Source organism: Nerophis ophidion, linkage group LG06 (genome assembly GCF_033978795.1).
Source record: "Nerophis ophidion isolate RoL-2023_Sa linkage group LG06, RoL_Noph_v1.0, whole genome shotgun sequence".
NCBI lineage: Eukaryota > Metazoa > Chordata > Actinopteri > Syngnathiformes > Syngnathidae > Nerophis > Nerophis ophidion.
The window spans coordinates 32,403,772-32,422,214 of record NC_084616.1 but is presented as its reverse complement, the minus strand read 5'-3'; the positions used below and the strand labels follow the sequence as shown (position 1 = coordinate 32,422,214).

Genomic DNA, 18,443 nt, shown 5'->3' with positions numbered 1-18,443 from the left:
GAAAACCCCAAATTTTCTGAGATTTTCAATTAAAAAATTCTATACTATATGTCATAATCCTAAAAATTATATCAAAAGAAGGCTCAAAATAGCTTACATTGCACGTTATTAGCCTATATCATATTATTTTCACCTTGCTGGAATAAACGAACATTAGCACAATTTTCAATTTTTTTTGAGTCTACTATATGTGCAGTTGGGTTGTCTACCTTTCCTCTTTCCAACTTGTAATGGTGCCTTAAATGATTGCAAACTTACATGTACCCTTTTGGTCTCTTTGCTCTCTTGTCCATATAAGGTGTTGACTTCCCACTCATGTTCAGAGGAAGGACTGGAGGATGCAGCTAATATTTTGCTTCAGTTATCCAGAGGGGACTGTTCAACCAGAGACACTGTGCTGAGACTGTTGCTCAGTGGAGCAAGACACCTTGGTTATACTCTTTGCAAACAGATCGGTCAGTACTTTGTAGATACTCTTAGTTTTGCATAGTCGCTTTTCTTACACATTAAAATGATTTCTGTCTCAGGTACGTTACTGGCTGAACTTCGAGAGTACAACTTGGAGCAACAGAGACGAGCACATGCAGATTCTCATTCCCCTGATGCACCTCCTGAGGACTCTTCCATCTCTGCCAGACTGAAGGGCAAAATGACCAGCAGGTTGGCAATGGCAACTTTTGGTCACTCTCAGAGGGATAAGTCATATCAAATGTTGCTCTGACATTTTATAGCCATCCCTTTGTTTTTTGCTGTCACCATTTAATTATCAATACCTGTTGTTTGTAACTACAGTTTACTTTACCTTAAATAATTTCTTTGTTGGCGGCACAGGTTCGATGGAGCAGAGAGTGTAGTGATTGTGGCTGCACAAAAGCGAACACTTGGCGGACGAGAACTACAGCTCCCTTGTATGAGTTCACTTACTTCTAAGACGTCGACCCAGAAATTTTTCCTCCGAGTGTTGCAGGTTATTATTCAGCTACGCGAGGACACACGCCGTGCCAACAAGAAAGCCAAACAGACAGGGCGATTAGGTGAGAATATTTATTGACCCCACTGTACAAGTAGGAAACCCTGATAATGAATTGATCGATAACGCAACCTCTTGCTCAACTTACAGGCTCGTCCAATCTGGGCTCAGCTAGCAGCATTCAGGCTGCTGTCCGTCAACTTGAGGCAGAGGCTGATGCCATTATCCAGATGGTGAGAGAGGGTCAGCGGGCACGCCGCCTTATACAAGCACCACCACCCACTGCTGCCGCCGTCACCGCCGGATCTTCAGTGGAGGCCTCTCATGCCCCCACTGGTGCTGTTCCCCCTGCTGGCACAGCTGCTGCTGCCACGGTTAGCATGGGCTGCTTTGAAATTAGACATACGCTCTCCTGTACACACCTCACACACACTTTAGCGTATCATTTTTGATGGGCCTTTAAATTGTATTTTGTAATATTGCTCTTGGCTTTTGACTGGTTTCATATAGACCTACCATGTTGCTGTTTGCATTTTAAAACTTACAGCCTTGCCAACTTTTTCAGATGAATATGCAAGAGATTACTAGATTTATGATGTTGTATATTTGTGGCACAACCAAATGTCAAAATTTATAATCTTGTCTGCACCTTGTTGTGTAAAAAGTTATGCTTCATGTTTTAACAAATGCCATGATGACTCAAATGTCAGTGATCAACTTCATATACTATAAATGTCTTTGCATTGGCATGTTTGGCTGTAAAGAAAAACAATGCGAATGTGTTGGTTCAAAAAATGTCAAGCCCCCTTGTGCGGTTGCTGGCTGATATTGCTACATGCTTTTCCCATACCTGCTCAACCCCAGCTCATTTATCAATGGACTGTGTGAATGTCCTAATGCATGTTAATATCAGTCCCCAATACTAATTACTTTCTCCCTTCTTTTTCCCCATTTGGTCATCCTATGTCCCTTCTGGATTCTGGTCTCTGCAGGCTGAAATGCAGTCTGTGTCAGAGGCCCAGGCAGCCCAGAGAGATGACTCACCAATGGATGTGGACCAGCCGTCCCCTGTAGAACAAGAATCTGCACCTTTGGGTGAGACATGCACACCCATAACGTGTTCAAAGTCCTAAGTGGATGCTTACTTATTGATTTATTTATAGGATGCTTATGGATAGAAACTTTATTTCCATTGTTTAGAAACCATGACAAAAGTCTCAAAGTAACAAACATTTAACATTAATTTTATCTCACCGGGGTTTATTTTATGGATGCAATGAAATTTGTCCACCACTGGATTGAAAGAGGAGGTCACCGGAAAATAACAAAAGTTACTGATTCAATTGTCTCCTGTTTTGATAAATTATATGGAAATGTTTTCATCAGATGAAGAAGGAAACGGCCAGTCAGAGAGTGAGGAGAAACTCCCAGACCTTCCGCTCCTCAGTGAACAGCTGTTGTTGGATGAGCTATGGGACATGCTTGGGGAATGCCTGAAAGAGCTGGAAGAGTCCCATGACCAGCATGCCGTGCTGGGTACGAGTATTCTTTCTCATAGTATATGGTGTTTTTTTTAATATTTGTTTTTGTTTTTATCAGTGTTCTTACATGTCCGAAAAAACTTTTTAAAAAAATTTACCGATTTTGTAGTAATGGAAAACATGTAAAATGTAAAAAAGTTGTAATGTTTTTAAAATGTTTAAATTATTTTGCAAAAGGTATTCTATCCCTGTCTTGAAAGTGTTTGCTACAGGTTTAAAGTTATGTGCTGTTCTGTTATTGCAGTATCCTGTAGGCAACATTAAGGCACAACGTTTCTTCGCTTCTAGTTGGTGCGGCACCCCACGTGATTACCAATGACTTTCGCATTTCCGCTTAAAGCAATTCTGCAACCCAATGCTTTCAATTGACTTTATCACAAGATATAGCAACTTGTCAGACTGTTAAAGACAAAGAATGTGAGGTTGTTTTCTCCCATGGCCACAAGCTTGTTTCCTATGTAGTCACAGGCAGAAGAGAGTTATAGTGGGCTTGGCATTTAACTGAGTTGTCTGTGCACGAGATGTCACATATTTCAAAGGCTATTTTTCACGTGGTGAATATTTCTTTGATATGTTTGATCCTGTCACTTCATGTCTAGTACTGATAAATTATTCACACCACAACTTATTGTATGTGTAAATTGAGTTAACTTCCTTTGTGAAAGAAAAAAAAATCTCAACTATTAATTTCAATAACTATATTATTAGTACATTGGCATCTTTTGCATTTTACTTTATTCTTATACAAATGTTTATGCCTATAGAAATGTAGTTTTACAAATTGTCTAGTTGTCCACATATTCAGAATCCTATTTGTGAATTATTTCAAATACTAACCTGTCTTGATTGTTGATAGTAGAACATGTTATTTTACTTGACTATTGGTCGCATTTTTTTTATTGACTTACGTTTAGACACAATGTTAAGAATATATTTAACACTTTTTCTATAGCTCATTTTGCACCAACAGTGTTAACTTGTGAAATGTAATCAGTGACATAACTTTAGGTGTTACAGTAAGGACCAATATGTTCAGTTTACACCACGTCACCTACCTTTTTATTGAGGGAAGAACTCGTATTGCTTGAAATAATTTAAAATTGGTATTGAAAATGAAGTGTTGGGCAGTATTGTATGTCTGTAAGAACGCTAATATCAGACATCTCTAATATGTACATTTGAACTGCTGTCATCCCCCCCACTGTTGGTATAAATACATAGAAATGTAACATTGCTAAATGATCATTAGAGCTAAGGATCATTTTCAAACAAAGGGGTACATTTGCAACCCTTTTGATTCATATTTTGAAACTCTTTATCCCTCAGTTCTCCAGCCCGCTGTGGAGGCTTTCTTCCTTGTGCACGCCACTGAACGGGAGAGCAAACCCCCTGTTCGGGACACACGGGAAAGCCAGCTGTCTCACATCAAAGATGAGCCTCCACCTCTGTCCCCTGCACCGCTTACACCAGCAACACCTTCATCCCTAGACCCATTCTTCTCTCGTGAACCGTCCTCCATGCACATATCTTCAAACTTACCACCAGACACCCAGAAGTTCCTCCGATTTGCTGGTGAGCCTGATATAAATAATTAGTTAAAAAGCTGCATTGGTAGTGTTAACGGTACAATGTTTTGTTATTTTATCCCTCCTCTTGTAGAAACTCACCGCACAGTACTCAACCAAATACTACGTCAGTCCACAACTCATTTGGCTGATGGGCCTTTTGCAGTGTTGGTTGACTACATACGCATCCTGGACTTTGATGTGAAGAGGAAGTAAGAGCGATGATTTTTACCAATTTCAAACTGCGGTTAGTTGTTGGCTTTGTCGATTACTGACCTGGTCTTCTTTTAGGTATTTCCGTCAGGAGCTGGAGCGCCTGGATGAAGGTCTGAGGAAGGAGGACATGGCTGTGCACGTGAGAAGGGATCATGTGTTTGAGGACTCTTACAGGGAACTGCACCGCAAGAGCCCAGAGGACATGAAGAACAGGCTGTAAGCTCCTATCGGCCAACATCTGCCTATGTCAGGGGTCGGCAACCCGCGGCTCCGGAGCCGCATGCGGCTCTTTGATCAGTCTGATGTGGCTCAGCTGCATACTTGCCGACCTCCCCGATTTTTTCCGGGAGGTTTCCGGATATCAGTGCCTCTCCCAGTAATCACTCGGGGCTAACAATATCCGATTTACACCCAGACAACATTGCTGAGGGTGTGCCGCGTTTGCAATGCCTTTAACGTCCTTTAAAATATGTCGTCGCGCCCCTTTATACACCATGCTATCTGCTTGCCGGCCCGCTACACGTGACATGCAGCTTCTGTCGTCATACCGAAGTGACTGCAAGGCATACTTGTTCAACAGCCATACAAGTTACACAAAGGGTTGTGATATAAACAACTTTAACACTCTTACTAATATGCGCCACACTGTGAACCCACACCAAACAAGAATGACAAACACATTTCGGGAGAACATTCGCACTGTAACAACATAAACACAACAAAACAAATACCCAGAATCCTATGTATCCCTAACTTCCGGGCTACATCATACACCCCAGCAAGCACCAAACCCCTAAAACCCCCCCCCCCCCCCAACCCCGGCCACCTCAACCGACACACGAAGGGGGGGCAGTGGGGATGTATAATGTAGCCCGGAAGAGTTAGGGATGCATAGGATTCATAGTTTTTCTTCTGTTGTATTTATGTTTTGTTACAGTGCGGATGTTCTCCCGAAATTAGTTTTTCATTCTTGTTTGTTGTGGGCTCACAGTGTGGCGCATATTAGTAAGAGTGTTTAAGTTGTTTATATCACAACCCTCAGTGTAACCTATATGGCTGTTGAACAAGTATGCCTTGTAGTCACTCACGTGTGTCTAAAGAACCCATATAAAACATGCGCCTGGGCTGCCAAGCTGTTTATACTGGTTGTAGAGGGCGCTAAAAGCAGTGCCATTGTAGCCCGCCCTTATTGTTGTTTGGGTGACAATCAGCAGACATTCGCGAGAATAGCTACTCTGATTTTTGGGAGTCTCCCGGAAAAAATGGGAGGGTTGGCAAGTGTGATGCTGTAAAGCGGCACTCATATGAAACTTGCGGGCCGCACTAACATTAAAATTGCATTTTAAGGTGCGGGCCGTGTGTTAGAGACGCCTGGTTTATACATAGCACAAAGCAAAAAAAACAAAACTCTGTATGCAGTGTTATTTCATTTTAAATTTCAAAAGTGTTTTGTGGCTCCCATTGCTTTCTTTATTTTGTAAAATGGGTCAAAATGGCTCTTTGAGTGGTAAAGGTTGCCAACCCCTGGCCTATGTGAATCACTCGAATACGGTGTGACCCTGCTCTCTTTCTTTTGCAGGTACATTGTTTTTGAAGGAGAAGAGGGCCAAGATGCTGGTGGCCTGCTGAGGGAGTGGTACATGATCATCTCCCGTGAGATGTTCAATCCCATGTACGCCCTGTTCCGCACATCACCTGGAGATAGGGTTACCTACACCATCAATCCCTCGTCCCACTGCAACCCAAACCACCTCAGTTACTTTAAATTTGTGGGTCGGGTCGTGGCCAAAGCAGTCTACGATAACCGGTTATTGGAGTGCTACTTCACTCGCAGCTTTTACAAGCACATCCTGGGCAAGAGTGTCAGGTACTGGTTGAAGGACAACAGATATACAAAACCCAAAACCAGTGAAGTTGGCACGTTGTGTAAATCGTAAATAAAAACAGAATACAATTATTTACAAATCCTTTTCAACCTATTTTCAATTGAATACACTCCAAAAACAGATACTTAACGTTCAAACTGGTAAACTTGACTTTTTGCAAATATATAATTTTGAATTTGATGCCTGCAACATGTTTAAAAAAAGATGGCACGAGTGGCTAAAAGACTGGGAAAGTTGAGAAAAGGTCATCAAGCACTTATTTGGAACAGATGAACACGCTAATTGGGAAGAGTTTGGTGCCATGACTGGGTATATAAGCAGCTTCCCTGAATTGCTCAGTCATTCACAAACAAGGATAGAGCAAGGGTCAACACTTTGTGAACAAATGCATGAGAAAATTGTCGAACAGTTTAAGAAAAACAATTCTCAAAGAGCCATTGCAAGGAACTTAGGGATGTCACCATCTATGGTCCGTAATATTGATTGCATGATTGATTGATAGAAACTTTTATTAGTAAATTGCACAGTTCAGTATATATTCCGTACAATTGAACATTAAATGGTATCACCCGAATAAGTTTTTCAATTTGTTTAAGTCGGGGTCCACGTTAATCAATTCATGGTAATATCATCACAAGTTCAGAGAATCTGGAGAAATCCCTGCATGTAAGCAGCAAGGCCCGTGACCTTCAATCCCTCAGGCGGTACTCACTAAAAAACTGACATTAGTATTTAAAGGATATCACAACATGGGGTCAGGAACTCTTAAGAAAACCACTGTCAGTAACTACAGTTCGTCGCTACTTCTGTAAGTACAAGTTAAAAATCTATGCAAAGCAAAAGCCATTCATCAACAGCACCCAGAAACGCAGTTGACTTCGCTGGCCCCAAGCTCATCTAAGGTGAACTGATGCAAAGTGGAAAAGTGTTCTCTGGTCTAACGAGTCCACATTTTAAATTGTTTTTGGAAACTGTGGATGTCGTGTACCATGAATTGATTAACGTGGACCCCAACTTAAACAAGTTGAAAAACGTATTCAAGTTTTGCCATTTAGTGGTCAATTGCACGGAATATGTACTGAACTGTGCAATCTACTAATAAAAGTATCAATTAATCAAAGTGTCCTCTGGAACAAAGAGGAAAAGAACCATCCGGACTGTTATAGGAGCAAAGTTCAAAAGCCAGCATCTGTGATATGGTATGGGGTGTATTATTCCCCAAGGCATGGGTAACTTACACATCTGTGAAGGCACCATTAATTCTGAAAAGCACATACAGGTTTTGGAGCAACATATGTTGCCATCCAAGCAACTGCTTATTTCAGCAAGACAATGCCAAGCCACTTTCTGCACGTCTTACAACAGCGTGGCTACGTAGTAATTGTGCGGTTAATAGACTGGCCCGTCTGTAATCAAGACCTGTCTCCCAGAGAAAATGTGTGGCACATTATGAAGCATAAAATAAAACAACGGAGATCCCGGACTGTTGAACAACTTAAACTGTACATAAAACAACAATGGGAAATAATTCCACCTGAAAAGCTTCAAAGATTGGTCTCCTCAGTTCCCAAACGTTTGAGTGTTGTTAAAAGGAAAGGCCATGTAACACCGTGGTAAATATGCCAAACTTTTCTGCAATGTGTTGATTCCATTAAATTCTAAGTTAGTGATTCTTTGCCAAAAAAAAAAAAAATCCCAGAACATTAAATATCTTTTATTTGCAGTGTATTCAATTGAATATGGAGTGAAAAGGATTTGCAAATCATTGAATTCTTTTTTTTATTTGCGATTTAAACAACATACCAACTTTACTGGTTTTGGGTTTTGTACATAGCTGTGGTTACACAATACATTTCTAACTACTATTTATGTTCTTATTGCTAGATACACTGACATGGAGAGTGAGGACTACCCCTTCTTCCAGGGTTTGGTGTACTTGTTGGAGAACGACGTGTCCACCTTGGGCTATGAGCTTACATTCAGCACAGAGGTTGGTTTCGGGTCTCTAATTGGTTCAATTAGCTTCAAGTGGAAAATTGATTCTCATGCTGAAGATTGTGCCTCTTAGTGTATTCATAACATGAGTGCTGCAGCAGTCAGTTTATATCCGATGGCTTTAAAACTCCCCTTAATTCTTTATATATACTTACTAGGGGTGGGAAACTTTGGGCACCTAATGATTTAAATTACAATTTGATTAAAAATTATGTATCTTGAAATATTATATTATTCTCATATATTTTAAATGTATTATATTGAAATATCTATAAAAAGCTCCTCCTTTGCATGCAGACGTATGGAGTATTCAGTAATTTCTGGTTTTCTATGCGCACAACATAGATATACATATTTGGAAGACTGGATGAATGAGCACTCAAATTAGCCTGCTAAATGATGTGCCTATGTGGCAAGCAGATATCTTTGGTTTTTCAAATTTTGGTGCCTTCTAAAATTGACCAGACACTGCCCTCGGTTGCGGTAAATGTGGAGCTCCTCACATCGAGATGAGCCAGATGAGGTGGTTCGGGCATCTGGTCAGGATGCCACCCGAACACCTCCCTAGGGAGGTGTTTAGGGCACGTCCAACCGGTAGGAGGCCACGGGGAAGACCCAGGACACGTTGGGAAGACTGTGTCTCCCGGCTGGCCTGGGAACGCATCGGGATCCCCCGGGAAGAGCTAGACGAAGTGGCTGGGGAGAGGGAAGTCTGGGTTTCCCTGCTTAGGCTGTTCCCCCCGCGACCCGACCTCGGATAAGTGAAAGATGATGGATGGATGGTTGGTTGATGGATAAAAGTTGTTGCCTATAACTATCTCCTCATTCATATCTATGGCTGACAGTGTTATCGCACTATGGATATTGTTCTCCTGACTTATTTATCTACTTGCTAATTTCCTCTTTTTACCTGGTACTCTCTGCTGGAATGTGGTTTTAAGTTAGACTCCTGTTGAAATGTACAAAACATTTCTTTCCGTTTCACTACTTCACATTCCAACTAGCTTAGTGCCTCGGTTAGCATAGCTCCTTTTTCTGTGTGTCTGCATTCGATCTCCATTTTAGAACTGTCTATTAATTTAACATATACAATCGAAATTTGGACATTCATTGATTGAGTGTTCTACATCCAAATTGTAATGCATCAAGCAATCATTTTCCACACATCTTCCACATACTCAATACTGTAAGGCAGTGGTTCTTAAACTTTTGTCTACCAAGTACCACCTCAGAAAACACTAGGCTCCAAAAACCACCATAATGACAAATATTAAAATGCAGGAGCACAATATGTCTAAATATTCATTAACAACAAGGCACAGGTTTAATTTAACAAATACATATAGTATTTTTGGCCACTGTAATATGACACACAGTTTGAACTGTAACACTTGTTTGAATATGTAAAAAACAAACAGTGGACTTTAATCGAGTCTTTGGCTTACCACTAGATGGAGCCCAAGCACCATAGATTGAGATTGAATGCTGTACAGCAAATGGTTCTTCAAGTCTTGCTGTTGTTTGTATTATTAGGTTCAGGAATTTGGTGTATGTGAAGTGAGAGACCTCAAGCCAAATGGTGCAAACATTCTGGTCACAGAAGAAAACAAAAAAGAATATGTGCACCTGGTCTGCCAGATGAAGATGACCGGTAAGATTGGTGTTGTAACTTCTAAAAGTACTTGTAAGAATGTATGGTTTTAGACTTTGACAATCAGGGCTAAGGAGTGTAACAGAAGCGTAAAAATATATGGATTTTAGTAAGAGGGAAAACTTGATGTTTTGCAGGTGCAATCCGCAAACAGCTTGCTGCTTTCCTTGAGGGCTTCTACGAGATCATCCCCAAGAGACTGATCTCCATCTTCACTGAGCAGGAGCTGGAGCTGCTCATTTCTGGCCTGCCCACAATAGATATTGATGACCTCAAGGCTAACACAGAGTACCACAAGTACCAGTCCAGCTCCATCCAGGTACTTGTAACAATTCAGACTTCTATTAGGACCACAGTGTCAATATTATAATTTAATGTAACCTGTATACTTTTGAACCCAAGATCCAGTGGTTCTGGAGGGCCTTGCGTTCCTTCGACCAGGCGGATCGAGCTAAGTTCTTACAGTTTGTCACCGGCACGTCGAAAGTTCCCCTCCAGGGTTTTGCTGCTCTTGAGGGCATGAACGGCATTCAGAAGTTCCAAATCCACCGTGACGATCGCTCCACTGATCGCCTGCCCTCTGCTCATACCTGGTAAACAAACACGTTATAAAGCTAATATGACACACGTTACAATTTGTAGGAGTGACATTGAAAGGCCGTGTTTGTTCTTAGTTTTAACCAGCTGGACCTCCCTGCCTACGAAAGCTACGAGAAATTGAGACACATGCTGCTGTTGGCCATCCAGGAGTGCTCAGAAGGATTCGGCCTGGCTTAATGACTCTTTAAGAAACACAAACACATGAAAACGTGCATTAGATCTGACTATTCTTCAGTTTCATACACATGTTCCATAGACATGACTGGATTACTTTGGCCTAGACTTACTGGTTTCTAGTCCACACAGAACCGATCAAACCATAAAAGGTGACACAGACACTTTCCAATTGAAAGAGGATAAAACGTGGACTAATATAAGAGACATTTGCTTCATCTAGTTTGATTTTTCTCTGTACAAAAGGTTTGGGAGTTTATTGTTTAATCTTTTTTGTTCTCTGCCTGTGTAAAAAGAAAAAAAGAATGTTTGAACAGGATGGTTATAAAACCTTTTGGGGAAAAATGTTGGTGGTTTCTTGTTGCAAGTTTTTGATCTCAAGCCTTGATAATTTTTATGGGGGCGGGAGGGGGGGCTGTATGAACTACTTGAGACATTCACAGAAATGCACTTTTCAAAAACATTTTGTGGCATTTTTATGGAAGGATGGTACACATGATGAAGCAAAAACCTGAAGGAGATTAAAAAAAGGACATTAATCATAAATTCTAGAGTATTTTTGGCTATTAAATTGCTGACTCAGCCTTGAGCCTTTGAATCAGAGTGGAATAACTACATTAATAAATGCAGAAAATTGCGTCCATTGTCTCCTTTAACAGTGTTTCAACCCCTCAATATCAATGAGCAGGTTGGCCAATTCCAAAGGTCCTGGAAGATGTTTAAAAGTATTTTAAATGTAGTTTGACCTCTCAGTAGGTGGCGATGGCAGCCTGTGCTGTTGCAGTCAAAAGTCCCACCCTCACACGGGTCATCTAAATAGACTGAGAAGGTTTTGCTAATGACTTATGTAACTGCATTTAAAATAAAATAGGTGAATTTGGGTAGACAAAAACGTTAGTGGCTATTCAGAGATTTTAACGGGGGCTTTAAATGTAAAACCTGATTTTCTCACCAATTGGTACCCGTTTTTGTGTATTTGGGATCCGCTTAAGTCCCTCAAATTTGAAGTCAAACCTTGGGGGCATTGCGGAGATAAAAGTAAAACAATCTTGCCTTCCCTTATACTTTTAACGAGACAGTAGGAATTTTCCATAGTTTGACGTTTTTCATAATTATGACATCAGGGAATATCTCCATATATTGTAGAGATTTACCCGAAGTGCTCGTAGATGCCATGTCCTATGAAACATAGTTGTATCTGTCTGTAGACTCCATATGCAAGCGCTACACAGTCGGAGTGGAGGCATGTAAATAACACCACCCACATGACACATCCTGACTCGAAAATCAAAAAGCGGTTAAGCAATGGTACTGGAAACATAATCTATGCAAAATTTTGACCAAATCTATATTGCATGTTCTTTTGACCAATGGTCCCCAACCTTTTTGTAGCTGCGGACTGGTCAACGCTTGATAATTTGTCCCGTGGCCCGGGGGTTTTTTTTTTTTTGGGCACGAAAAAGGAAGGTTTTTTTTGGGGGGGGGGTTAGTGCACTAATTGTAAGTGTATATTGTGTTTTTTATGTTGATTTAATAAAATAATAAAAAATTCTCAAGACCAGCAGGAAATGTTGAAACAAAATCCTCTGACCTTTAAAGTAGTGAATAAATGGAAAGTCCTTGAGTGACTTCAAGAGTAATTCACCTCCTAAACTTCTTAGTATCCTCCTGTGCCTGGTAGATGCTCCATTGGGTCTCACTTTCCACCTGTCACCTCCTGCTCAGGCCTCCTCTGTGAGTATCCATCTTTTGAATTTGTTCCACTTGAGGGCCTGCTACAACCTCCTTTCACCCCTTTCTCTCCCTCCTAAACTAACCTGCTTTGCTACAGTAAACCACAGAGGAAGGAGCGTCCATGTCTGATTTGGTGTGTGCTCAGGCGTGGTGAATGAAATTACCATGCAGCCAGACAGAATATTTCATAGCCCAGTGAAAAAGATAATTTTTTTTCACTCCATAACACGCACTTGCCACCTTCTGTTCATCCATTTTCTACCGCTACCGCTTGTACCTCTCGGGGTGCTGGAGCCTATCCCAGCTGCACATGGGTGGAAGACAGATTACACCCTGGACAAGTCGACAACATTCACACACTACAGTTTTGCCAATCAACCTATCCCCAGATGCATATCTTTGGAGGTGGAAGGAAGCCGGAGTACCTGGAGGCAACCCACGCAGTCACTGGGAGAACATGCAAAAATACCCTGAACCCGGCGATCGAAACCAGGACCTTCTTATTGTGAGGCACACAAACCTTGCATTCACATAAGTGGAACACTTGTTTACATGATCTGCTGTTGTGTGGACATTGACGTGCACTTGAATACACAGGCACTCAATTAACTATTTTCTAACTTCTGGCTAAGTGTGTTGTCTTCCACAACATGTATATCCCATCAACACTGTTGGCTCTGCAACTTTGTTTTTGGGGCTTTCTGCAAAGTCCATCCATCCATTTTTTTATCGCATTTCGCCCCAGAAAAAGGCTCTTTCTGGAAGGAGAAATACCCTATATACAGTGGGGCAAAAAAAGTATGTAGTCAGCCACCAATTGGGGACGGCGTGGCGCAGTGGCATAGTGGCTGTGCGCAACCCGAGGGTCCCTGGTTCAATCCCCACCTAGTACCAACCTCGTCACGTCCGTTGTGTCCTGAGCAAGACACTTCACCCTTGCTCCTGATCAGTGCCGGTTAGCGCCTTGCATGGCAGCTCCCTCCATCAGTGTGTGAATAGGTAAATATGGAAGTAGTGTCAAAACGCTTTGAGTATCTTGAAGGTAGAAAAGCACTGAACAAGTACAACCCATTTATCATTTATTTACCAATTGTGCAAGTTCTCCCACTTAAAAAGATGAGAGAGGCATGTAATTTTCATCATAGGTACACTTCAACTATGTGAGACGGAATGGAGGAACATAATCCAGGAAATCAATCAATGATTTTTTTTATATAGCTGTAAATCACTACTGTCTCAAAGGGCTGCACAAACCACAACGACATCCTAGGTAGAGCCACATTATAGAATTAGTTGGTAAATTCCTGTATAAAATAAGTATTTGGTCATCTACAAACAAGCAAAATGTCTGACTTTCACAGACCTGTAACTTCTTTAAGAGGCTCCCCTGTCCTCTTGATACCTGTATTAATGGCCCCTGTTGGGCCTCGTTACCAGTATAAAAGACACCTGTCCACGACCTCAAACAGTCATATTCTAAACTCCACTATGGCCAAGACCAAAGAGCTGTCGAACCAGAATCAGACATACTTTATTAATCCCCTAGGGGAAATTAAAATTTTCAGCACTATCCCATTCAATATCAGACTAACATTACAGGGAGACAGAACAGGAATCGCCGACGGGTCTGCCGGCTTCCAGCGCCCCTTACAAAAAAGATGAGCAAGTAGGGGGGAATGGGAGAAAAAAAATTAAAGATTAAAATAAAATACAAAAAATCGGTCTAAGCCTGGGCTTAGACCGATAAAATGTAAAAGAAACATATCCACTGTGGTGGCCTCTGCGGTGTTCCACGCCATCGTCTGCTGGGGTGGAGGGAGCATGGCCAGAGACAGGAGCAGACCCAACAAAGCAACCAAGAGAGCCGACTCCACTCTCGTCTGCCAACCAACTCTTGGCCAGTGTCCAGTCCGCATGGATGAGCGAGGATACGTCCAAGAAGACTATGGTGTCCGACACCTGCTCATTCAGCCAAGACACTGTGAAGCTTGTCCGTCCCGGCCCTCTCCTGGTCTCTTCATCCGCATCTCCTCCAGTCTCTCCAAACCGACTCTGGTGTGGCAGAGAACCCTTGTCACACAGTCCCAAAAGGTAAAAAAATATATATTTTTAATAACACATGAAAACAAGAGGGAAACACAAAAGGATGACACGAGCACAGAGCTCCTGCCAACAGCAGCCACTACAGTGGCGGCATCTTGGAAAAAAAAGGACACCAGAAGCTAAATTGTAGACCTGGACAAGACTGAATCTGCTCTAGATTAGCAGCTTGGTGGGAAGAAATCAACCGTGGGAGCAATTATTAGAAAATGGAAGACATACAAGACCACTGATAATCTCCTTCGATCTGGGGCTCCACGCAAGATCTCACCCAAACTGATCTCAAGAACGGGGGGAACTAGGGAATGACCTGCAGAGAGCTGGGACCAAAGTAACAAAGCCTGCCATAAGTAACACACTAAACCACCAGGGACTCAAATCCTGCAGTGCCAGACGTGTCCCTCAGCTTAAGCCAGTGCATGTCCAGGCCCATCTGAAGTTTGCTAGCGAGTATTTGGATGATCCAGAAGAGTATTGGGAGATTGTCGGATGGAACCAAAATATAACTTTTGGTAAAAAACTCAACTCGTCGTGTTTGGAGGAGAAGGAATGCTGAGTTGCATTTAAAGAACACCATACCTACTGTGAATCATGGGGTGGAAACATGTTTTGGGGCTGTTTTTCTGCAAAGGGACCAGGACGACTGAACCGTGTAAAGGAAAGAATGAATGGGGCCATGAGTAAAACCTTCCATCAGCAATAGTATTGAAGATGAAACGTGGCTGAGTCTTTCAGCATGACAGTGATCCCAACACAATGCCCGGGCAACCAAGGAGTGGCGTTTTAAGAAGCTTTTCAAGATCCCGCAGTGGCCTAACCAGTCTCCAGATCGCAACCCCATAGAAATTTTTTGGAGGGAGGTGAACGTCCATGTTGCCCAGTGACAGCCCCAAAACATTATACTCTAGAGGACTTTGCCTAATAATGGCAGATTTGATAAGAGCTGATAGTTCTTAAGTACTGTGGCATCATGACTACTCTTCTTCAAGAGAGGCTTAATGACAGCAGTTTTTCAGGACTTTGGAAATGTTACAGTCTGATGTGACGTGTTAACTAAATGAGCAAATTGTGGTAACAAACTGCTCAGCACAGACTTAAAAAATCTTGTGGCTAACTCATCAAGACAGCATGTTGATAGACTGAGACTGTGAATTATTTTTTCAACTGATTTGTCAGTGACAGGAGTGAAATGTGTCACCTCTTGTTGACTAGCTGGCTAGATAAATTCAGAGAAAATGTGGTTGAACACATTTAACTTTTCTTCGCATAATAAACCTGGAGCTTTGACATTTCTCTTTGGCTCTGCGGAACTCCCTTTTATGCAGACTTTGCTTTCTTCTGGATTTATAGAGTGCAGTGTTTGTTGTACATCTACCTATTTCCTCAAATACTTTGTGCAGATGTTCTTTAGGTTCTGTTATGAATAGTAAACTCCCGGGTCATCTTTGGTATTATCTGATGATTGTATCCACATTTTCATGATGCCATCCTGGTTGCTTGAGTCGGTTGTTGTCAGTAGGCTGGCCAGTTTCCCGTTTATCATTGGTCTGAGGCCGTCATCGTTCAAATCCCCACATCTGTGGTCCTCTCCAAGGTTTCTCATTGTCCCATTAGGTTGAGTTGTTCCTTGCCCTCATGAGGGATCTGAAGGGAGGATGTCGTTGTGGCATGTGTAGCCCTTTGAGACACTTGTGATTTTCGGCTATATAAACAAACATTGATTGATTGATGATTGATTATATTTCAGTTTTATATTTTAAATTTATCCATCCATCTTCTTCCACTTATCCGAGGTAGGGTCGCGGGGGCAGCAGCCTAAGCAGGGAAGCCCAGACTTCCCTCTCCCCAGCCACTTATTCTAGCTCTTCCCAGGGGGTCCTGAGGCGTTCCCAGGCCAGCCGGGAGACATAGTCTTCCCAAAATGTCCTGGGTCTTCCCCGTGGCCTCATACCGGTTGGACGTGCCCTAAACACCTCCTTAGGGAGGCGTTCGGGTGGCATCCTGACCAGATGCCCAAACCACCTCATCTGGCTCCTCTCGATGTGGAGGAGCAGCGGCTTTACTTTGAGATCCTCCCGGATGACAGAGCTTCTCACCCTCTAAGAGAGAGCCCCGCCACACGGCGGAGGAAACTCATTTTGGCCGCTTGTACCCGTGATCTTATCCTTTCGGTCATGACCCAAAGCTCATGACCATAGGTGAGGATGGAAATGTAGATCGACCGGTAAATTGAGAGCTTTGCCTTCCGGCTCAGCTCCTTCTTCACCACAACGGATCGGTACAACGTCCGCATTACTGAAGACGCCGCACCGATCCGCCTGTCGATCTCACGATCCACTCTTCCCTCACTTGTGAACAAGACTCCTAGGTACTTGAATTCCTCCACTTGGGGCAGGGTCTCCTCCCCAACCCGGAGATGGCATTCCACCTTTTTCCTGGCGAGAACCATGGACTCAGACTTGGAGGTGCTGATTCTCATTCTGGGCGCTTCACACTCGGCTGCGAACTGATCCAGCGAAAGCCAGATGAAGCCATCTAGACCACATCATCTGCAAAAAGCAGAGACCTAATCCCGCGGCCACCAAACCGGAACGCCTCAACGCCTTGACTGCGCCTAGAAATTCTGTCCATAAAAGTTATGAACAGAATCGGTGACAAAAGATAGCCTTGGCGGAGTCCAACCCTCACTGGAAATGTGTTCGACTTACTGTTGTAATGCAGACCAAGCTCTGGCACTGATCGTACAGGGAGCACTGTTCCTCCTGAATCCGAGGTTCGACTATCCGGCGTAGCCTCCTCTCCTGTATACCTGAATAAACCTTACCGGGAAGGCTGAGGAGTGTGATCCCACGATAGTTGGAACACACCCTCCGGGCCCCCTTCGTAAAGAGAGGAACCACCACCCCGGTCTGCCAATCCAGAGGTACCACCCCCGATGTCCACGCGATGCTGCAGAGTATTGTCAACCAAGACAGCCCCACAGCATCAAGAGCCTTAAAGAACTCCGGGGAAATCCAATCCACCCCTGTGGCCTTGCCACCAAGGATCTTTTTAACTACCTCAGCAACCTCAACCCCAGAAATAGGAGAGTCCACCACAGATTCCCCAGGTACTGCTTCCTCATAGGAAGAGATGTTGGTGGGATTGAGGAGGTCCAAAATCGATTCGAAGCCGCCCGGAAGAACTTTTCCATGGCTTCCCCGAACTCCTACCATGTCCGAGTTTTTGCCTCCGCGACCGCTGAAGCTGCACACAGCTTGGCCTGTCGGTACCTGTCCACTGCCTCCAGAGTCCTATGAGCCAAAAGAATCCGATAGGACTCCTTCTTCAGCTTGACGGTATCCCTCACCGCTGGTGTCCACCAACAGGTATTAGGATTACCGCCCCGACAGGCACCAACTACCTTGCGGCCACAGGTCCAATCAGCCGCCTCAACAATAGAGGTGCAGAACATGGTCCACTCGGACTCAATGTCCAGCACCCACAGGTGGGTAGTAACGCGCTACATTTACTCCGTTACATTTACTTGAGTAACTTTTGGGATAAATTGTACTTCTACGAGTAGTTTTTCTGCAACATACTTTTACTTTTACTTGAGTATATTTATAGAGAAGAAACGCTACTTTTACTCCGTTCCATTTATCTACATTAAGCTCGGTACTCGCTACTTTTTTTTTATCGATCTATTAATGTTTGTTTTGGTTAATGACAGAGCTTCAAAGTAGAATCCACGCATGCCTGCGTTTCACTAATTACATGCAGTCACTGGTGACGTTGGACCAATCAAACAGAGCCAGGCGGTCACATGACCGGGATACGTAAAACCCGATTTAAACATATTGACAAACTTATTCGGGTGTTACCATTTAGTGGTCAATTGTACGGAATACGTACTGTACTGTGCAATATAATAATAAAAGTTTCAATCAATCAATCAAAAGTGTAAAGGAAAAAAGACACTTTTTATTTCAACCGTACTTCCCGTCCTAAGCCTAAAGACTTATCGCACAG

General features: G+C 42.8%; 1 protein-coding gene across 13 annotated transcripts in view; it reads left to right on the top strand.

Moving 5' to 3' along the window:
• The window catches only part of huwe1 (HECT, UBA and WWE domain containing E3 ubiquitin protein ligase 1), a 79,674-nt gene extending 68,439 nt beyond the window's left edge, over nucleotides 1-11,235 (top strand). For 9 of the 13 annotated variants that reach the window (XM_061903419.1, XM_061903417.1, XM_061903420.1 and 6 more), the window contains 15 exons: nucleotides 299-455; nucleotides 528-660; nucleotides 820-1,034; nucleotides 1,121-1,344; nucleotides 1,963-2,065; nucleotides 2,357-2,506; nucleotides 3,838-4,083; nucleotides 4,171-4,288; nucleotides 4,368-4,508; nucleotides 5,872-6,159; nucleotides 8,063-8,168; nucleotides 9,707-9,824; nucleotides 9,962-10,143; nucleotides 10,227-10,417; nucleotides 10,499-11,235. In XM_061903419.1, the coding sequence (XP_061759403.1) occupies nucleotides 299-455; nucleotides 528-660; nucleotides 820-1,034; nucleotides 1,121-1,344; nucleotides 1,963-2,065; nucleotides 2,357-2,506; nucleotides 3,838-4,083; nucleotides 4,171-4,288; nucleotides 4,368-4,508; nucleotides 5,872-6,159; nucleotides 8,063-8,168; nucleotides 9,707-9,824; nucleotides 9,962-10,143; nucleotides 10,227-10,417; nucleotides 10,499-10,601 (2,475 nt within the window). In that variant the 3' untranslated portion in view covers nucleotides 10,602-11,235. Of the gene's footprint in view, nucleotides 1-298; nucleotides 456-527; nucleotides 662-819; nucleotides 1,035-1,120; nucleotides 1,345-1,962; nucleotides 2,066-2,356; nucleotides 2,507-3,837; nucleotides 4,084-4,170; nucleotides 4,289-4,367; nucleotides 4,509-5,871; nucleotides 6,160-8,062; nucleotides 8,169-9,706; nucleotides 9,825-9,961; nucleotides 10,144-10,226; nucleotides 10,418-10,498 lie in introns of all 13 variants that reach the window. The other 4 variants (XM_061903425.1, XM_061903418.1, XM_061903424.1 and 1 more) reach the window with 3 other exon arrangements.
• The last annotated feature ends 7,208 nt before the right edge of the window (nucleotides 11,236-18,443 follow it).